Source organism: Dama dama, chromosome 11 (genome assembly GCF_033118175.1).
Source record: "Dama dama isolate Ldn47 chromosome 11, ASM3311817v1, whole genome shotgun sequence".
NCBI lineage: Eukaryota > Metazoa > Chordata > Mammalia > Artiodactyla > Cervidae > Dama > Dama dama.
The window spans coordinates 33,310,554-33,332,325 of record NC_083691.1 but is presented as its reverse complement, the minus strand read 5'-3'; the positions used below and the strand labels follow the sequence as shown (position 1 = coordinate 33,332,325).

General features: G+C 46.3%; 1 protein-coding gene across 1 annotated transcript; it reads right to left on the bottom strand.

Annotated features, from left to right (window-relative positions):
- Positions 1 to 539: 539 nt before the first annotated feature.
- TRIM54 (tripartite motif containing 54) lies at positions 540 to 21,237 on the bottom strand. Its single transcript, XM_061156224.1, has 9 exons — positions 21,070 to 21,237; positions 5,210 to 5,382; positions 4,515 to 4,686; positions 2,642 to 2,737; positions 1,725 to 1,958; positions 1,422 to 1,444; positions 1,182 to 1,306; positions 955 to 1,047; positions 540 to 651 (listed from the first exon to the last, which is right to left on the bottom strand). Exons 1-9 carry the CDS (start codon positions 21,235 to 21,237, stop codon positions 635 to 637), a joined length of 1,101 nt encoding a protein of 366 aa, XP_061012207.1. The 3' UTR covers positions 540 to 634.
- Between the last annotated feature and the right edge of the window lie 535 nt (positions 21,238 to 21,772).

Genomic DNA, 21,772 nt, shown 5'->3' with positions numbered 1-21,772 from the left:
AGCAACAGGAACTGACCAAGTCCTGCGGGGCTAGAGCGGCCTAGGGATACCCTGAGCACTCTCCGCGTTACCGGTTTTTAATAAAAGTGCTGAAGAGCCGTTGGCCTCTGTTGTGGGGGCGCGGGGAGCCACAGCAGGGTGTGAACCCGTGGGAAAGTGGGGTCTCCTAGGCCGGCGAGAGGGAACCAGATGCTGTGGGAGGGCTCCGTGAGAACCGCTTTATGCCAGGGTCCTGGGGTCCCCATCGTCTCCAAATCTCCCAGGAAGTCAAGCCCCAGTGTCGCCGCACCACCCCCGACTCTCTTCTCTTGGCACTGGGCTCGCGAATCCGTGCCTAATATCAAGGAGGTGCCCCAAAAGGGTTCGTTCCGCTTCACCCGCCACCCCCACCCGTCCCCGCTTCCCAGGAGGTCCCAGATTTGGAGAGGGCGGGATGGATGGTGATGCTATGTCTCCGAAGCAGAAGCTCAGAGAGTGAGCAGTGAAAGGAGCTGCGGGTCGGGACGCATTAGCTCTTTATTGAGCCCCTCCCCCGCGGCGGGGCGCCGGGCTGGGTGGCGCGGTGGTCTCTGCTCAGGTCGTTTACCATCCGAGCGCCAGGACCCGGGTGCGCAGGATCCGCAACAGGAGCGAGTCAGTGCTGGCCTGTGCCTGGGAAAGAAAGCTCAGTGGGCGGGCGCTCCCAAGAAACAAGGCAATTCCGAAGCCCAGCTCACTCGTTTCTCCAGGCAGGAGGGTTTCTCCTCCACTGCCCCACCTAACCCGGTCTCCCACCAGCCCAGAGAGATGGTTAGTGTTAAAGAAAGTTGTACTTCGGCCGGCGCGCTAGGGGGCGCGCCCCTCCTGGTTGAGGTTGGGAGTAGGGGTTCCAAGCGATCCCTGATGCCCCGGAGAGTACGATGGCCCGACGGTGGAAGGGGGTCCCCGCCAGGCCCCGCCGATGTCCACACTCACTTTCCCGCCCATCCGTCCGCTCTTCCTCTGGTCCTACGTGGCCCTCTTCCCCTTCCACCGCGACCTCCTCATCTTCTTCCTCCCCAGAAGTGCCTAGGCCAGGAGAAGGCTGGGTGAGTTGGGGTCCCTTATTCTCTGGCCGTCTTACTCCCATCCCTCCCCGACCCAGAGGGTCTGGACTCCCAGTCCTAGCGGCCGACCGCTTCCTCACATCCTGTCTTCCTCACCTGGCTGGAAGTCGATGGTCCTCAGCATTTCGGCCACATGCTCCACGCTCACGGTGAATTGATCCATTCTTTCATAGCCCGGCTCTGGCCGGCCGGCCAGCTCCACCTTCGACATCGTCCCGACCCTGCAGCAGCCACAGCGGCTCAGCTGGAGACTCCCAGTACCACCACCCCCTTCCCACCCTTGTCAGTGGAGTCCCCGCCCACCCCTTCCTCTCCCTTCCCACTCCACCTACTCACTTATTGATCAACTCCTTGGCCTGCTGCAGGGAAGAAAGGAGAGTGAGAGTAAGCACTGTGCCAACCTCCGGCAATATCCCATTTCTGATGCCCACCACTGTCCTGCGGGTTGGGGGGGGGGGGGAGGGGGGGGGAGAATGCATGTCCCAATTTGTTAAGGAAAAAAAAAGGACAGAGAGGGTGACTTGCCCAAAAAGTAGGTGCCAGAAATAAGACTTGAACCCGGCTTCCCAGTGCGAAGGCCCCCACTGCAGCCATTAGGTGGCCTGCCACCGCCCACCTCCGCCTCCCCCCAGGGCCCACCTGCAGGTATAGCGCCATTTGCGGCTCCTCCATGGACTGGATGGCAGACTCCACCAGCTTAGAGGAGGCCTCCAGGTGGTCTCCATACTGGCGGATGAGGCCCCTGACTCGCTGCAGCTTCTCCTCCTGCTCCTTGGCCAGCGCCTGCAGCAGCTCACCCTTCCGCTCCTCCAGCACCGCACAGAGGCCCTCAAACCTCTGGTTCAGCAACTGCTTCTGCCTCCGGCTGTTTTCCTGAAAAACCAGGAATAAGGATGAGACCTCATAGCTGGGAGAGCACCAGGCTACTTGTCCCACTCCCCACTTAATGGAAGTCTCGGAGAGCCAAGAAGAGATGTGACCTGTCAATTACAACCACAAATTAGTGGCAGAGACCAGACTCCACCCAAGGGCTTCTGGTTCCCAGATCTTTTCAGTAATAATAATACTTTGTTGAGGTTTAATTGACATACAACATATTAGCTTCAGGTGTACAACATAATGATCCAATATTTGTATATATTGTGAATTGATCACCACAATATGTCTAATTAATATCCAACACCATACATAGTGGACAAAAATTTTTCCCTGTGATGGGAACTTTTAAGATCTACTCTCTCAGAAAATAACACTATATATTTAAAGGAGTTTCATGAGTGCTGCTGCCTAATTCTCTGACTCTGGTTTTTATTTGTATTATCTCACTTAATTCTCAAAAAGCTCCATGGTGGTAGCCATCATATCATTCTCATCATCACTCTTTTACGTAGTTAAAAACAAGCAAACCCAAACACTGAGAAGTCAAGTCACTGGACCAGTCACAGGGGAGGACAGAGCTGGGATTCAAACCTAGCAGCCTGGGTAAGCACATTCTACCACTTGTGATTCACCTCCAGGAGCCCAGCAACTTTCCCTCCCTCCCTTTCCAGGCTCACCTCAATGGTCTGGCACACCTCCTCCATCTGTGTGATCACTGCTTGCACACGGTCATTGCCGGCCACCAGCATCGCGATGCCATCGCTGAGCTCACTCTGCCACACACAGAGGCCAGCACTCAGGGCTGGAGGACCTGGTCTGGAGCTAAGTCCCTCCCTCCCTGTCCAGGGCTACCCAGGAGAGGACTGTCCCCTCCACTCCACCATCAGGGCATCCTCAGGGCAACTCTGACAGAGATCTAGAGAGTTTGGAACCATTCAAGAAGTTTGGAAGCACAGTCTATAAATTCTGGAAGGAAGTGGAGAGAGGAAGTCCTCCACCACCAAGTGAGGAAGAGACATTCACCAAATATCCGCCAAATGCCAGGCACTGGGCTGTGTGCTTTATCATCCACCAATTTTGAAAAGGATTATCTGTTAAGATAATATTGCCTCTTCTCCATTCTCTTTATTCTCTCATTCTGGGACTCTGATTAGATATATGTTAGACCTTCTCATTCCCAACCTCCTCATCTCCCAGTGCTATATTCTAAGATATTTTTTCAGTCCTCTCTTTCCCTTTTAAAATTTTTTTATGTGAAAAAAAATTTTTTTTTCCTGGCCATGCTGTGTGGCTTGTGGCATCTTAGTTCCCCAACTCAGGCCCTTGAGAGTAAAAGCACAGAGTGCTAACCGCTGGACAGCCAGGGAATTCCCCAGTCCTCTCTTACTGAGAGGAAGTTGTCATTTAATTCGTCCCTTGAATGTTTTGTTTTCTACAATTATATTTTCATTTCTAAAAGCTCTGTTTGGTTCTTTGTCAAATCTGCACTTTTGATAGTCTACTATTGCTTATTTTTAAATTCCATTTTTAAACCATTTTATACAAAGCTGACTTTACCTTCTTTAATAATACCAGTATCTTAATTTCTTGAGGGTCTAAATCTGAAAATTTTGTTTCTGCTGACTTCACTCATGAGTACGTTTCTTTGTTTATCTTCAATTGTGAGCTCATCTTATGTTGATCTTAATCCAAGAAAAACCCAAGGCCTAAATCGAGGGTTTTTCCACCAGGGAGAATTTGCATTTGCTTTAGTCAAAAGCCAGGTGGCACAACTGACCACTCTAGGGATTCCTGGGATTCCAGTGTATCCTGTGATCCTTGGGGGTCTTTGTTGTAGGGCCCCCAAGTTTCAGGAGTTTGTATGCATAATCTCATCTGTCTAGTTCAGTAATAATTTGCCTGGGGGAAATCCTACCTTTCCCATGCTTTTCATTTAGGGTTCTGTTCACGTCTCACTCCCTCACCTTCTCTCCCTACCTCACCCACACTTGGAGCTTTCCTTTCCTTTCTTTTTTTTCTTTTTCTTTTTCCTTTACTTTCTACCTGTCTACTAATTTAATTTTTATTTTATTTTTTCAATTATTATTTTTAAAATTAACTGATTAATTTATTTTTTTGACCATACTGCATGGCATGTGGAATCTTGGTTCCCCAACCAGGGATTGAACCAGTGCCCCCTGCGCTGGAAGCTTAACCACCAGACCTCCAGAGGAGTCCCTTAATTTTTAAAAAATGTTTTATGTAGAATCTACTTGTATGACAGTGAGATGGCCTTGAGAGTTCACCATACTGCATCCATTTCTCATATGATCCTTACAACTCTCAGGTGTAAGCACTTTCATTCCCATTTTACAAGTGAGGAAGAACGTCAGGGCCAGAGAGGTCAGGTGACTTACCCAAGGTCACACTCTGAGCTGGGACTTCAGCCCTGATCTGCCTGCCTTTGAAGTCAAGTGGAGTAAGAGGCTGCAGTTTGAGATCCCATCCTGCATCCCCACCGCTCCCCCCGACTCCCGCCACCCCATACTTTCTCCCTCTGCTGCTTGATACCTTCTGGCGTTTGTAAATGGTGGGCAGTGGGGCCACCTCACAGTCCTTGTGGGCACCAAAGACCTTGCAGAGAGAGCAGGTGGGCACTTCACAGCTCAGACAGTAGATATTGATCTTCTCGTCTTCATGCTCCTCGCACATGAGGTGCTGCTCAGCCTTGGAATGCAGTGGACTGCGGGGGAGTGGGCAGGGTGGGAGGGGGGGTCAGGGGCCAGGCAGGGGGGCCAAGCATGTGAGGCCCCCTGAGCACTTTTCCTTCCGCCTCCACCAGCCACTGCCACCCTCTGTGCCCCAACAGCTGCTGCTGTGGCTGGGCAGGCGGGTGACTTCCTCTTCACTTGAGGAACAGAGCTACATCCAGGGTGCAGGAGGCCTAGATCCAAGAGTAGTTTCTATTCCAGGGGGCAGGGAAGTCCCACGGGAGGGAGGTCATGGAGGGTTGGCAAGGACCTTGCTGGTGGATGGCCAGCCCCTCCCAGGTGAAGAGGGGGAAGCGCTGACCTGGAATCAGAGGCCGCCTGAGCTGGTGACCTACCGAGCTGGGGGCAAGTCCCTCCTCCTCTGAGGTCCACTCCTCTCATCACTAAACTGAAGAGGCAGGTTGATCGTTTCAGCTTCTCCCTGCTGGCCCTGATGGGCTCCCTGGCTTTGTCCCAGGCCCTGCACTTTAGAGAAATGAGACCCTAAAAGCTCACCGGGAGGACTCCTGCTTGTAAATGTCGATAATGTTCTCCACGAGCAGGTTCCGCTGCAGGCCGTAGACGCCATGTCGGTCCAGGACCACCTCGTGCCTGCAAGATGGGCAGCGGAAACGGCCCCCTGAAGACACAGTGGTGGAGCTCCGGGACTGCCACAGAGGGTTCGAGGCCTGTGGGTGCAGAGAGCGTGAGAGGAAGGCCCAGTGAGTTATGGGGGAACTGGAGGGGGCGGGAGGGAAGGTCACAGGGGCTGGGGAGTAGGACAGTGATGGAGGGGGAGGCAGCAGCTCTTTTTTTTTTTTTTTTGGCCATGGTGTGCTGCATGGCATGTGGGATCTTAGTTCCCCAAGCAGGGATTGAACCTGTGTCCCATGCACTGGGAGCACATAGTCTTAACCACTGGACGGCCAAGGAAGTTCCCACCCACTCTTTTCTACGGCTGGGCGCTCCTCTGAGAGCAGCCCCAGGTGGGTGGCCATGGAAATCTCTCCCATCTTTGTCTCCTTACTCAGCCCACCCCTTTGAGTGTCCCTGCATCCAGAGCCTAGCTTGATCAGGCCTTGTCAGGGCAAGACCTCCTCAAAGGGGCCCAGCTTGGAGCTGTTGACCTCAGCAGGAAGACTGAGAAAGGAAATGGACTCTGAGCAGTGTAGCCAATAGCCTCCAGCCTAGGGCTCTCGTGGGCCACGTCTGGGGGAGACTCTTTGCAACCCTGGGCAGGGGCACAGAGACAAATGCTGAACAACAGAGCAGACACATAGAGCTGGGTAATCCAGGGAAATCTCTCCAGGCACAGGGAATCAGGGTTCCTGGGTTCCCATGCTGCTCCTGTCGTGCCCTACCGTCCATGTCTGGGCAAGCATTCAACCTCTGCACAATTAAGGACTAGACTGGATTATTCACTCTACCACAAAAATTGAGTGTGCCAGGTAATTGCTAGGCTCTGGGGAAAAGATGACTATCCCTGCCCTCAGGAAGAGCAAACTGACAAACTGCATCCAGTGGGCTGGGTGTTATGACAGGAGGAAGCTTGGAAGGAGGACTCACCAGGTGGGATCACCAGTTCCTCCCACTTACACCCCTGAGAGGACCTGTTCAATCCTGTCCTAAAAGGGAGAGCCTTGCCATGGCTGAGGCCGCAGAGGGTTGGCTCAGAATTGAGGACATGATCACCTGACCCAATAGGACCAGTTTTTCTCTCTAGGAAATTGGAATGGAGACACAGAGGCTGAGGTGACTAGACCATGTGCAGCTTTTGAACTGAAAAAAGACCTGTGGAATTGAGCTAAGAGCTGACATTGTGGCCATCCCAAAATCTGTACAATGGGCCGTGTGAGGGGTCAGACACTGTGAACAGAGAAGCCTGGTCTGCAGGGAAGAGAAAGAACCAATCTGGGGAGATAAGTAGGGGTGAAAGACTGGTGGAGACTGCTTGTTGTTCCTCAATATTCACTTCTTCTTCTACTTCAATAATAGAGACCCTAGAATTTTAGTAAGACACACAGAATAAAGACCACGCAACCAAGCTTCCCTTCCAGCTGGGCGTGGCGAGGTGACTGTGTTCTGGCCCATGGGATGTAGATAGAAATGCTTTGTGCAATTTCTAGGAAGTATCTTTAATGTGAAAGGCATGCCCGACTTCTCCTCTTTTCTCCTTCCTGCTGACTGGAATGAAGATGAAATGGCGCAGGTTGAAGCAGCCATCTAGAGCCAAGCAGTAGCCACATGCCGAGAATGGCAAGATAAAAGGAGTCTCTGATGAGGTAGAACTGGACTGCCTACCTTCACTGGAGAGAAAAAGAGTTTTACCTACTTGAAGTCACTGTTATTTTTGGTTTTCTGTCTTTTACAGCTGAACCTAATCCTAATTGGCTGGAAGAACACTCAATCCTAGAGAGTGATGGAGATGGTAGTCACCTGTGACTTTGTGTGTTTAGATGTATTTCCCACAGTTGGGTTCTATAAACTTCTCCAAATCCTTATCACATTTTGGCAGGATTTCATTTTTTTTTTTTAATCTATTTATTTATTTTGGGGTTTGCTTGATCTCTGTTGCTGTGCAGGTTTTTCTCTAGTTGTGGCAAGAGGGGCTACTCTCTAGTTGTAATGCACAGGCTTCTCGTTGCAGAAGCCTCTCTCGTCACAGAGCACAGGCTCTAGAGTGCTTGGGCTTTAGTAGTTGTGGCTCCCGGGCCCTAGAGCACAGGCTCGGTAGTTGTGGTGCATAGGCTTAGTTGCTCGGAAGCATGTAAGATCTTCCTGGACCAGGGATTGAACCCGAGTCTCCTGCATTGGCCAGCAGAGGGAAGCCCTTGGCTGAATTTCTTGAAAATTATAAGAAGTTAACATTTCAGCCCATCATAAAGCTAAAAAAGATTAGCTTGAGATTATCCCAAGGCTGTGTTTGTGTAAATAAACATAAATCCTTCTTAGTAATTGGAATTGTATGAATATTGTTAAGTTTAGCTTAAAGACTGGGCTAAAGTGTGAGATCGCTGGCCTTTTGTTTGCTTGATACAATTATCTTTCAGTATTTAGAATCCAAGTGAGCAAGGTGATGTTAGAAAAACTCTAAGCCTGCAAACTCCTGGAATCTTACTTCTCTTTGATTGGCTGGTGGCAAGCATTTAAATCTGCTCGGTGTCTGAATGGGAGGAAGGGGGCGTATTACTTTTTTTATAATTAAATTATTTTATTTTATCTTTGGCTGTGTCGGTCTTCACTGCTGCACTTGAGTTTTCTCTAGTTGCAGAGGGCAGAGCACTCTTCATTGTGGTGTGTGGTCTTCTCATTTCAATGGCTTCTCTTGTTGCGGAGCACAGGCTGTACGTGCGTGGGCTTCAGTAGTTGCAGCTCAAAGGCTCTAGAGCACAGGCTCAATAGTTGTGGTGCATGGGCCTAGTTGCCCTGTGGCATGTGGAATCTTCCCAGGCCAGGAGTCCAACCTGTGTCCCTTGCACTGGCAGGAGGATTCTTAACCACTGGACCACCAGGGAAGTCCAGGGGGCATATTCTATAGTCTTGGCCCAGAGCAAAGACAGACTCCTAAAGCTTCTGCTAACCTCTGCCCCTCACTGGACCCTTCCTCCATACTCATTATTTAACAGTCAACACATGTTTTGAGGACCTATTATGTGCCAAGCACTGTGCTAGGGGTTTTCTACACATTCTTGAATTTAACCCTCAAGAATTTCTTGTAAAGACGGTGGAAAAGGGCCTTCCCTGGTGGTCCAGTGGCTAAGACTCTGAGCTCCCAATGCAGGGGCCCAGGTTCCATCCCTGGTCAGGGAACTAGATCCCACATGCCCCAGCAAAGATCGAATGATCCTGTGTGCTGCATCTAAGACTCAGAGCAGCCAAATAAATAAATAAATAAATAAATTTTTTTTAAAGATGGTGGAGGAGATGAACATTTACCCTCTAACCTGGACTACAAGAAATATAGTAAGAAATATACAAGTCTAACACCTATAGAACACTTAGTTTATGCCAGGCTTTGCTCTAAATCCTTTTATTTGTATTAATTCATTTAATTTTCATATCATTAGCTCCATTTCAAAGATGGGAAATTGTAGCCCAGAAAAGTTAAATAAATTTGCACATGGTCATCAGCCAGTTGGTAGCAAAATCAATATCTGAACTCAGGCACTCTGACCTCAGGGTCAGAGTAGTCATTATACTCTGAATAATCATTATACTACATTGTCAGATACAATAAAATTTAGGTGCATTGAAGAATGATGCCCAAAGCTAACATTTTTCTCCCTGAGCCTTAGGTGAAGTGTTTTAGTAAAAGAGTCATGAAGGACCAAGCATCATCCTTTCATATAGGAACATTTCACATAGGAAAGAGAGGACAGCTTAAAAGTCAACTGCACAACTGTGGATTGAAGTTATTTCAACAGAAATAAACAGAAGATGACTCATCATACCAAAACCCCGTGTGCCACAGAGTGCAAGCTGGCAACCAGAGTGACCTTCTTGTCTGTGGAGAGATAGTTCAAATCTCACAGGAGACCTCCTCCCATGGCTACACAGACCCCCATGGTAGATAATTCATCATAATTCATCAGATTTGTGTGAAAAATATTCTGAGGCAACATAACCAAACTGAGACACTCAACTGCCTACTAATCCATGTCATACCCCTCTATTCATCCAAGAAGCCAAAGAGGTAAACAGAGATTACAAACCAATGACAACATCCAGAGAGCCAGTCTGCTTTTGGAAGGAAGCCAAGGTCAACAGGGTTGAGTGACGAATTTACCCTCAGTACCAGATAAAGCTATCCCTATTTAAAGAGGACTGATAAACAGAAGAGATCCAACAGGAGATGCAAGCCAAGATTATACAAAAAGGAAATGGAAAAGAAAGCATGACAAGGGACAAAGTTACCTTCTGGAAGAACTGCTTCAACAAACAATTCACTTTCAATTAAAGAAATGAAGAAAACATTTGTTGTTCAGTCACTAAGTTCTGTCTGGCTCTCTGCAGCACCCAGGGCTTCCCTGTCTTCACTATCTCCCGGAGTTTGCTCAAACTCATGTCTATTGAGTCAGTGATGTTATGTAATCGTCTCATCCTCTGCCACCTCCTTCTCCTCCTTGACTTCAATCTTTCCCAGCATCAGGGTCTTTTCCAATGAGTTGGCTCTTCGAATAAGGTGACCAAAGTATCGGAGCTTCAGTTTCAGCATCAATTCTTCCAATGAATATTCAGGGTTGGTTTCCTTTAGAACTGACTGGTTTGATCTCCTTGCTATCCAGGGGACTTTCAAGAGTCTTCTCCAGTACTACAATTTGAAAGCATCAATTCTTCGGTGCTCAGCCTTCTTTATTCTCCAACTCTCAAATCCATACATGACTAGTGGAAAAATCATAGCTTTGGCTAAACATACCTTTGTCAGCAAAGTGATGTCTCTGCTTTTAATATGCTGTCTAGGTTTGTCATAGCTTTTCTTCCAAGAAGCAAGCGTCTTTTAATTTCATGGCTGCAGTTACCATCTGCAGTGATTTTGGAGCCCAAGAAAATAAAATCTGTCAGTTTCCATTTCCCACCCATCTATTTGCCATGAAGTTATGAGACCGGATGCCATGATCTTCATTTTTTGAATGTTGGGTTTTAAGCCAAGTTTTTCACTCTCCTCTTTTACCCTCATCAAGAAGCTGTTTAGTTCCTCTTCACTTTCTGCCATTAGTGTGGCATCATCTGCATATGTGAGATTGTTGCTATTTCTCCCAGCAATCTTGATTCCAGCTTGTGCTTCATCCAGTCCAGCATTTCACATGATATAATCTGCAAATAAAAATAAGCAGGGTGACAACATGCAGCCTTGATGTACTCCTTTCCCAATTTTGAACCAGTCCATTGTTCCATGTCCAGTTCTAGCTGTTGCTTCTTGACCTGCATACAGATTTCTCAGGAGGCAGGTAAGGTGGTCTTATATTCCCATCTCTTTAAGAATTTTCCACAGTTTGTTGTGATCCACAGGGTTAAGGACTTTAGTGTAGGCAATGAAGCAGAAGTAGATTTTTTTTTGTAATTCCCTTGCTTTACTGTGTCCAATGGATGTTGGCAATTTGATCTCTGGTTCCTCTGCCTTTACTAAATCCAGCTTGTATATCTGGAAGTTCTCAGTTCATGTACTGTTGAAGCTTAGCTTGAAGGATTTTGAGCATTACCTTGCTAGTAAGTGAAATGAGTAGAACTGTGCAGTTCTTGGAACATTCTTTGGCATCACCTTTCTTTGAGACTGGAATGAAAGCTGACCTTTTCCAGTCCTGCGGCCACTGCTAAGTTTCCAAACTTGCTGGCATATTGAGTGCCAGCATCATCTTTTAGGATTTTCAATTGCTCAGCTGGAACTCCATCACTTCTACCAGCTTTATTCATGGTAATGCTTCCTAAGACCCACCTGACTTCACACTCCAGGATGTCTGGCTCTAGGTGAGTGACCAAACCATTGTGATTATCCCAGGCATTAAGACCTTTTTTGTATAGTTCTTCTGTGTTTTCTTGCCATCTCTTCTTAATCTCTTCTGCTTCTGCTAGGTCCTTGCTGTTTCTGTCCTTTATTGTGCCCATCTTTGCATGAAACGTTCCCTTGGTATCTCCAATTTTCTTGAACAGATCTCTAGTCTTTCCCATTCTACTGTTTCCCTCTATTTCTTTGCATTGTTCACTTAAGAAGAAAGCATAGTCTCCTTCATTAAAGAAGAACCAGTCACAAAAGGACAAATACTGGATGACCCCTCTTATATGAGGTACCTAGAATGGTCAAACTCACAGAGATAGAAGGGTGGTTGCCAGGGGTTGGGGGAAGGGAAATGAGTTATTATTGAATAGGTATGGAGTTTCCATTTGGGATGATGAGAGTTCTGGAGATGGACAGTGGTGATGGTTGAACAACAATGTGAATATTCTTAATGCCACTGAACTGCACACTTAAGAATGGTTAAGATAGTAAATATTTATTTTATGTGTACTTTACCACAGTGCTACAAAAGAGAAGAACAAGTAATCAAGACTTGTTGGGTTATCTTGGTCAAGGGTCCTACTTCAGATTCCCCACAGTGAGGACTCACCCCAGAGATTGACCTGAGGTGGGCTGGTGAGGCACGGTACCTCATCACCGCTTCCACACCTGTTAAAGAAATTTCCTTGGTGGCTCATCCCACTGGCTAATCCTGGCTAAAACTTTCTCCCAGGACCAGGGCCTTTGAGAAGCAATCAATGCTTAGACAGTCAACCTCGGTCCCTTGTTTGAAGAGCACCTTTCTTGGAAGCTGGAGAGCACATAGGGTAGGCGAGGGGGAGGGTTACTCCTCTCTGGCCACAGGCTGGCGCTGCTCCCTGGAGTAGATGCCACAGCTGAGCACAGCTTTGCCACTCATCCCTGGGTTCCGGAGTCCTCCCCTGTTCCACAGCTCAACTCCTCCTGCCATATTCTACCTCTGGTTGGCTTTCCTCCTAACCTCGAGGGCACCTCTTCCTTTTTTTTTTTTTCTCACCTCTTCCTTTTTGTAATGGTTTCAGCAGTGTTTCCCCTACCTAACCTCACATCCAACTTCCTTTGCTAGAGTAGACCCTGAAATGTATATGTGGTGTGTATATATGTCCTTTGGTACTAGGGCTAAACTTGACTACTAATAAACAGTAAAGTTTTTCTTTTGGATTTTCGGAGTCTTCTAGCTCATGGCATGACATGTTGCTAGCTTATGTAGCTCAGACACCCTCACTGTGCTACCCGAGTGTGCACTGTTTCCTAAAATGTGGTATACATACTGAGAACAGTCATGAAGATTTCAGGCGGCCTGGGGATGGACACAAACATTTCTTAGGTGCTTGGTGTTTAGTCGCTAAGTCGTGTCTGACTCTTTTTGCGACCCCATGGACTGTAGCCCGACAGACTCCTCTGTCCACGGGATTTTTCCAGGCAAGAATTCTGGAGTGGGTTGGCATTTCCTTCTCCAGGGGATCATCCCAACCCAGGGACTGAACTTCCATTGGCAGGTGGATTCTTTACCACTGAGATACCAGGTAATCCCTCTTATGTGTTTACCTTAACGTATATTAGAATAAAATAACCAGCCTATAAAACTGGTGATTTTTCATGGATTTTGTCATTTAGAATTATAAATATTTCATCTTTAAAAGTGAGTTCTTTTTTACAAAATTATTTATTTGGCTGTACCAGATCTTGGTTGCGGCATGCAGGTTCTTGGTACATGCAAGATCTAGTTCCATGACCAAGGAACCCCTGCATTGGGAGCTCTGAGTCTGAACCACCATGGAAGTCCCCAAAGTGAGTTCTTTTAAGTAGAAGTACTCAAGCATAGTACAAGTGGTGTACACAGTTTTGGCAAAAATCAGGAAGATGACAGAGAATGAAGTCTGGGACATTTGCTCTAACCCTTTCCTAACTCCCTCCCATAATCAAAACTTGTGTGTCTTGCATCCTAAATGGTTTGCAAATGCCAAGTGACTACCTTGAGAAAGTCATCTGTACTAGATATGCAGATAAAATTATTCCCCATTCTTGGTAGCATCTCTGTATTTTAATTGAGAGCATTTAATACAAGATGATATAGGGAAAGTAGCAGTGATCTGAAGATATGGTTTGGGATTTACCATTTATGACCTTGGGAAAACAATTTCTCTTATGGCTCAAATTTCCTCAGATCTAAAATGAGGATTTGTACTTAGCAGTAGCTCCATTCAAAGGCTGATGTTCTCTGAGCAATGAGCCTTAATGGATATATTTATGGTAAGAATACTGACCAGTGTGGGGGAAGGGAGTTGTTAGTTTTTATAGCAACCTTCTCCTCTCACGTCTTGCAGGTCACCATGTCCCTGTTTTGAATCCACTATCTCTCGTTTGTGCCTTCCTCTAGCTGTCCCTGGAATGCCCTCTTCCTGTTTGATATTAATAGTTCCTGAAATCCCATCTTCTCTGAAATAGCCCTAGTGTGTTTAGATGGATTTATACATTCTATAATTTTATATTATTTATGAGGCTTAAAATCTACATAATACAGGAGCTCCCTGGTGGTCCAGTGGCTAAGACTCCAAGATCTTAATGCAGGGGACCTGGGTTCCATCCCTGGTCAGGGAACTAGATCCCACATGCTGCAACTAAGCCCCAGAGCAGCCAAAAAGAAAAAAAAAAATTCATAATACAGCTGTACTATTTTTGTAACCAGAATAAACAGTAAAACTATTTTTTCAGATAGTTAACATGCTTATTATTTAATGCTGCTGCTTATTTGCTTCAGTTGTGTCTGACGCCACAGACTGTAGCCTGCCAGGCTCCTCTGTCCATGGGGATTCTCCAGGCAAGAATACTGGAGTGGGTTGTCATGCCCTCCTCCAGGGGATCTTCCCGACCCAGGGATCAAACCCACGGCTCCTGAACTGCAGGCAGATTCTTTACCACCTGAGCCACGAGGGAAGCCCAGTTATTTAATAGTAAAGACTAAATGAGTTACAATGGTATCACAATGCATCTATCTTTAACATGTTCTTAACATGGACAGAGACTCATGAAAAAAGCAGGATGTAAGTCTATATAGACAGTAGGATCCAAATTTTGAAATGGGTGATGGGAGTTATAGGATTTTAAAATTTCTTATTTGTAGTCATCTACGTTTCCCAAATTTCTTTGTATAAACCATGAATTACTTTATAACACGCATAAAATGAAAACTAAATATTTTTGCAATAATTTCCACTGAGTGATAGAATTGTGGGTGATTCCTTCCTTCTTTTTTAAAAAAATATATTTTTGAAATTTTGTACAAAGACCTCATGTTTGGGGAAATAAATGTTTACTTTTTAAAAATACAATGCTCAATCCTGCCGTGAGTGAACAGGGGGCATTAGAATGCCGGAAGCATTAACAGGAGAAAAGATACTTAGCAGACCTATGTTAGTTTACTCCCTAGTTCATACACTACAGATGCCCTATCTCCTGCAGGGTATTCAGGCTCCATCACTTCGTTACATCCCTAAGGGGTTCTTATGGTCAACCTCATCCCTGGGGGTCATTTCCCCATTAACTACCCCTCAGCCCAAGGAAGGGTGAGGGGAGAAGGACTGTCAGTTATATTAAGGGGGTTGTTCTTGTTGTTTTAAACAACCTGGAGAAGCATAAATAAATAAAAGGGTTTATCTAAAAAATAAAAAAAAAAGAACTGTGTTAGTTTAAGGAAAGTGTTTAAGAAAATACCACTTGAAGACAGGGTAGACAGGAAGCAGGAGATGGTTGTTAGAAAGAGTTTTGGGAAACCAAAGATACTATAGGAGTCCAAATTACAGATAGAGGAGTCATGGGACAGAGGAAACTTGAAAAGGTAGATTTTTACCATGAAGGGCTTTTTTAAAAAAAATTGTAAAACCTTAGAGGGTTTTGAATCCAAGGGTAAAGAGCTGAACTTAATTTTGTAGGCAAGGTTTCTAAACTGCAAGACAAAATCAGAGTGAATATTAATCTAACAGAAGTGATTTGGATACACGGGAGAGAAGACTGGCCATTGCTTCTGATGTAAAGGCCCAGGCTTCCCTGGTGGTCCAGTGGTGAAGACTCTGCGCTTCCACTGCAGGGGGCGCCCTTGGTCAGGGAAGTAAGATCTCCCACGCGTCCATCCGGCCAGATAGACACACAGATCAGAAGCAAGGCACAAGCACGTCACCGGCTCGCCCTCAGAAACAAAAAACCCTGCAAAGACCAGGGATGCCAGAGATGGAATCTGGCCAATCGCGTGGATGTGAGTAGGCTGCCGGAGAGAGGAGGGAGTAAAAAAAAAATTCAGACCTTTCAAGACCGGTGCTTGGGAAGACATTGGTGCCTGTGACGCTGGAGAACTTAAACCTGGGGGCCACTGCTCCCCAAATGAGTAGAATTCAAGGGTTCTGTGAACCTTGATGGGAAAAATGACATCTTTATTTTCACTAACATCTAGAAATTGAGCACTGTCATTTATTATGAAGGTAGGAATTGGGGTGTTGGAGTTGGGTAGGGGAAACATTGCTGAAGCCATGAGCTGTCTCTCTTTTAAGCTGTATTTCTTTGGTGATGGTCTGCAGCATCCAATGGAAACATTCCATCTAGAAAGATGCTCTGTGAATGCAGTTCTTCTATTGAATCTACACTTCTCTCAGAATGTTTTCCATCTTTCCTGGCTACCCAGAGTGATGCTGATTTGGGATACTGGCCCAGGATTTAAGGAGGGTTGTTGGCAGCTATCTCCCCTAAACTGTTGGCCTGGCCAATGATGAATAGTGGACCATGCAGGTCCTCTGAGACAGAACCTCAGAATATACTAGAGAAACTGTGGGAAAACAGGGGCAGAAGACCACACATTTGAAGCAAGCTGAAGACCTTTAGAAGAATCCAGGCATTGTCAGCAGAAGCTGAGTTGTGGGTGGGGGAGGGGTTTTGATGGGAGGGCTTGCTCTGCCCAACAGAGCCTAGCAGTGAGCATGACACAGGGATTTGTGAAAGGAGGCTGGCTCAGAAGAGGCCTGGTAAGCAGGAGAGTGAACCACAGGACTTCCTACTCGGTCCAGCAGTTAAGACGCCATGCTGCCAATACAGGGAGAGTGGGTTTGATCCCTGGTCAGGGAACTTAGATCCCACGTGCCAATGGTGCAGCCAGGAAAAATAAGAAACAAAACAAAACAAAACAAAAAAACAGTGAGCCAAGATAGGACACTAGTAACTGAATGCAAAGTCCTGAAAGAATGGAAATACATGATGATGTTTCTTCAATTTGTGAAATTGGATTGTGAGAATTACAAGGATGTTAAACAGCAATTTAAAGCTCCTCTTTATCCGTGTGTGTATAAATAGGCTTGAAGAGGTGAAACAACCTGCTTTACAGTCATGGCCAATTAAGGAAGAAACTGGTAGGACTAGAGCCCAGGAGTGCTGAGTCTCGGTTTATGATTTTATTTCCCAGTAAATCCAGTTTCTTCCCTCAAATAAGATCCTAAGCCTGCTATAAGATTAATATAGTTCATAAAATTTCAATCAACCAGTTTCCCATAAAAGAGACCTACCCAAGTCTGGGCTGGGGAGGGGACATCTCAGGGCCCTCAGCAGCAGGGGGAAGTGGCTGAAGAGGAAGGCTGTGTAGGGTTTTCACCAGCTGGCCTGTCCTTGATGACAGCAGCCCTAACAATCAGACTGCAAAGAACTGGAATTTGGGGGACTTCCCTGGTGGTCCAGTGGTTAAGAATATGCCTTGCAACGCAGGGATCAAGGGTTTGATCCCTGGTCGGGGAACTAAGATTCCACATGCCATGGAGCAATTAAGCCCTGCAGACCACAACCGCTGAGCCTGCACACCACTACTGGGGAGCCTGGGCACCACAATGAAAGATCTCACATGCTGCAACTAAGACCCAAAGCAACCTAAATACTAAAAAAAAAAAAAAAAAAAAGAAAGAAAAAAGGAACTTGAATTTGGGATGAAATAAAAGAGGTCATTTCTTTCCCAGTTTGCCCTTTATGACAGAAGGAGGCCCCTTTCTTGCTATTCCCATCTCTGTAACTCTCTCCCTAAATGGACACCCTCCAGAAAAGCTGTTTCTGAACAACCTTCTCACAAGGCCTTCTGGTTGTCTGTTAAATTACAACAGGTTGCAGCTCATAAACAAGTGCCCACAGTGAAGCGGGGGCAGGTATAAAAATAAACCACAGGCTGTTTTAAAGCAGTTTAGGAAGGAATAGAGTTTACAAATTCAGAAACACATGCGAAAATGTTTGTGTCAAATTCCCACACCGACAGCTTTCCCCTAGCCAAAATGCTTGGTAGCTGAGTGGGTACAAGTGTGGGGAAAGAGAAAGAGAGAAATTAAAGGGGGTTAATGTGGTGTTTTGGTGTTTTATTCTGTTTAAATTCAGAGAGAGAGGGAGAGAGAAAGAGAACTGTATCACAGCTCTAAAGAAAATGAGTTAAATTGTGATGGCAACTATGTAAAAATATGTATAGAGACAAGCATAATATGCAAACATGAAAACAATTGCATTGGGGAAGGTGGGATTATGGATAATTTCCTCCCAAACCTTTAATACTGTTCAACGTTTTCAATGAATTTTTTTTTTTTTTTGGTCCCGCCATGGGATCTTAATTCCCCAACCAGGGATTGAACCCAGGCCCTCAACAGTGAAAGAGTGGAGACCTAACCACTGGACCGGCAAGTAATTACCTCAAAGAAATATTTTAATTTTTAAAATTTTGTTTCCTGACTCTTTTATTAACCTGATGTTCCGTTCAGTCACTCAGTTGCATCCGACTCTTTGCGACTCCATGGACTGCAGCACGCCAGGCCTCCCTGTTCAGCACCAACTCCCGGAGTTTACTCAAACTCATGTCCATTGAGTCAGTGATGCCATCCAACCATCTCATCCTCTGTCATCTCTTCCCACCTTCAACCTTGCCCAGCATCGGGGTCTTTTCAAATGAGTCAGTTCTTATAACCTGATGTTTTAAGGTCACAATCCCTCAAAATTATTTTTTTAGTATTTTAAAAATTATTTGGTTGTGCTGGGTCTTAGTTGGGGCATGTGGGATCTTGTTCCCTGACCAGGGATCAAATGCAGGCCCCTTGCATTGGGAGTGCAGAGTCTTAGCCATTGGACCACCAGGGAAGTTTCTCCTTCCAAATTCTTTTTTGTTGTCTATCACAGTAGTTTTTTAGGAGAGCAAAACATGGAGCATCATCTAAATGTTTCAGAGCATGGGTAAAATAGACTCTGACTCAGTCATAACAATGGACCACTATATAGCCATTAAAAAGGAAGATGCATATTGGAATGTGTGGCTATGGAACAACAGCCAAGAGAGTAAACCAAGGCAGATATAGGATAAATTTAGCTTAAATATGTGCATACACACACACACACACACACAAACGTGTACCTAACCATGGAAAATTTCTGCAAGGGTACCCAAGAAAGTTGGTAATGGCTATTTCCATCTGGAGAAGGGAATGAGAGAGGGCCGAAGGTGAAGATTCACTTTTCATAATATACATTCTTATAGTGTTTGAAAAAAATATGTGTGTGGGTGTGTAATATACTGGTATCACTTTTCTAAGTCCTATTAACTTTCTAGGCAATGTTCTAAGTGTGTTCTTCCTAAGTAGTTTCAAGATATAGAAGTCCTATTCTGGTCCCCATACTTAGAAAACAGTATCTGATTATGCCTAGAGTTGTCAAAATGTGGAGGCAATGTGTGAAAAAACTAAATATGCTCATCTTTCAGAGGGAGGTCTGCTGAGATGTATATACATAAGTGCAGCCAAAAAACTGGGTCAGCCTCCCACCAGGCCATCCCAAATAAAGCAGCAAGGAAATGACCTGCTTCACTCTTTTCTCTTTGGAGGGCTAGGGGTGCCCTGTACTTCAAAAGATACACATTAGTCCAGATCCACAGAACCATCCCGAAGCCCTGGGAATCATGTTATCTCCCAAATATTCTTCACAGGGTTTGACCCAAACAATTCCCAAGTCTCTCTGGGCTCAGATCAGTATTCCAGACCTTCAGGGAACCAAAACAGTGTGTCTGGATGCAGAAGACTGACTTGGAACATCTTCTGGGGGTGGTTTAGTTGCTAAGTCATGTCTGACTCTTGCAACCCTGTGGACTGTAGCCCGCCAGGCTCCTCTGTCCATGGGATTTTCCAGGCAAGAATACTGGAGTGGGTTGCCATTTCCTTCTCCAGGGGATCTTCCCGACTCAGGGATAAACATCTTCTAGTTTCCATATATAGGACCCTCCCTGCGTCCCTCTGCCCAGTGATACTGTGTGCCATGCACTTTAATATTCTGACCACTCTTTTTTTTATAGAACATGTTACCTTCACTTTCAAAAGTTTGCTTTCACATATTTCAGGCTCTAATGAAAGAATGTTTAACTACAAATTCATGAGACGGGATGGCAAAACCTTCTGTCATTCCCCCCTTGGCATCTCAGCCTGAAGGATGTTCAGACTTAATCAGACCAAGGAAAAAGCCAAGATGGTGGGGTTGTACATGACTGAATGCCCGGGATGATCAGACCCCAGAGAGGGAAAACCACTGGCTCTGAGGTTCTCTGGAGCCAAATAATGACAGGTTTGGAGACTTAGAGGAATAGGAGATGGCAAAAGGCCTCAATGGGAAGATGGCAGGAGAGACCATGGAGCTCAGGGAAGACAGCAGGCAACAAAGGGTAGGTTGTGGGCACAGCTGTAGAATGACCTGAATCAGCCAGCCAATTATTTTCCCCCAAACATGCTGCCCCCAAAGAACTTAAAAGGGGAGCATTCTCTTGGTTAAGTTAAAAATCACTGTGTTCAACACGTTTCCTCATAATTTCTGATACAGATGAAGACTGCGTGCTCATGATGTTCCTTATCGCTGCCATGCCTACTAAGTCAGCCAGCTCTGGTCTATTCTGAGCTTTTACTTCATTGGTAAGGACATGTGTGTTTGTGTGTGTGTGTGTGCCTTTATCCCTCACTCTCCCTGATCTTTGTTCTGTTTTAGAGATTATTAGAACCTACACCAGGGCATGGGGCAAGAAAGAAAGCCCATTTATATAAACCATTCTCATACGTGCGGCTTTTAGTTCTGAAACCAGGAGCTAAAATGAGATCTGTGAATTTGATTAGCTATGCTTTGCTCCGTGACCACACACAAGCCAAAATTGGTTCCATTTGGGGGAAGTAAAATGTATTCTCTGCCTTCTCCCTGCTTAAGTGACCTTGATCCCTTTTAACCAGCAGGTCTCTTGACTCACCAATCTGGGGAGGGACACAGGTGTCACCTCTAGTGGGGGAGAATTCCCAGTGTTCTGTCCACTGTCTAACTTTGCCTGCCCACCCCCCCAAGATGGATGCGCTCAGTCTTTGGCTTTAAATACAAATAATTTCACTGTCATCATGGACCTTTCTCATTTTTTAATGTTTCATTATCTCATTGCTATTTTCTCCAGATTTTCCACATTGTTCTTGAAATCTCAACTCCAAGTTGGAATGCAGAGTCTGGCACAGACTGTCCACAGCCTCGTTAGAGGATCACTTCCCTGTCCAGTTTCCATGCGGGTCTCCTTTTCTCTGTAGAGACCAGCATCCCAGGGCTGTCCATGCACAGGCTGTATGCTCGCCAGCCTGCAGAGCAGCTGCTGACTCATGCTTACTTTGGGATCTGCTAGGACCCCTGGCTCTCCTTCTGCCCTTCAGCCAGGACAGCCACCACCAGCCACCTCGTAGCGCCTTCCTCCCATCACCTTCTGGGTGCTCGGCGGTGACCTGACAAAGAAGCCTCTCACCAGCCTGCCCTGCCCCGGCCCGGCCCTGCCCCGGCCCACCTGGAAGACATCGTTGGCGCACTTGCGGCACAGGTTGTGCTGGCAGGGTAGGATCACCACCGGTTTGGAGAACATCTCCAGGCAGATGGGGCAAATAAGCTGCTTCTCCAGGTTGTCCATGCTGTGTGCATCCCCTAGCAGCGGCTTGAAACCCACCGTGAAGTTCATCCCCTCAGCGATTGTGCCTACCCTGGCCTTGGCCCTGGTCTTGGCCTTCTCTCACTGCCTCTGGACCCTTCCTCGAGTACTTTCGACAGTCTTCTGACTCTTTGTGTTCCCTTCTGTTGCTCACTCCTGAAACAGCTCTGCTATGTCTCCTGTCCCTTCCTCAAAACAATTTGCCTCGTCCTTAGATAGCTGTTTTCAGACACTTTGCCTCGCTTTAGTTTCTGCTCTGTATCCTGGCCAGGCACATGTAGCTTTTTCTCTTCCTCTCTCCCTGAATGGCTCTGTCCCTGGAAATTTCTCCTTTTGTTTCCCAAACCCCTCTTGTCCACTCTGTGGGCAGCGCTGTTTGTCTCTCACTCCCCAGAGAGGAGATTAGTTTTTAACGTGGGGGTGGGGAACAAGGAGCATGTGTGTGTGACATTCCAACTCCCAATTTAGCTCCTGTAAGGCGAGCCACAGCTGTCACCGAGTGAGTGACCCTGACTCATTCGGGAACGGGTGACTCCCCAGAGCGAGAGTGGGGTGAACTTCACTG

Excerpts from the sequence above, each read along its gene's own strand:
- TRIM54 (XM_061156224.1), bottom strand. The coding sequence starts at position 21,237 with ATGAACTTCACGGTGGGTTTCAAGCCGCTGCTAGGGGATGCACACAGC. Across the intron at positions 2,738-4,514 it reads CCATTTACAAACGCCAGAAG|AGTGAGCTCAGCGATGGCAT; the intron begins GTATCAAGCAGC and ends TGTGTGTGGCAG. Across the intron at positions 1,307-1,421 it reads GCCAAGGAGTTGATCAATAA|GGTCGGGACGATGTCGAAGG; the intron begins GTGAGTAGGTGG and ends TGGCTGCTGCAG.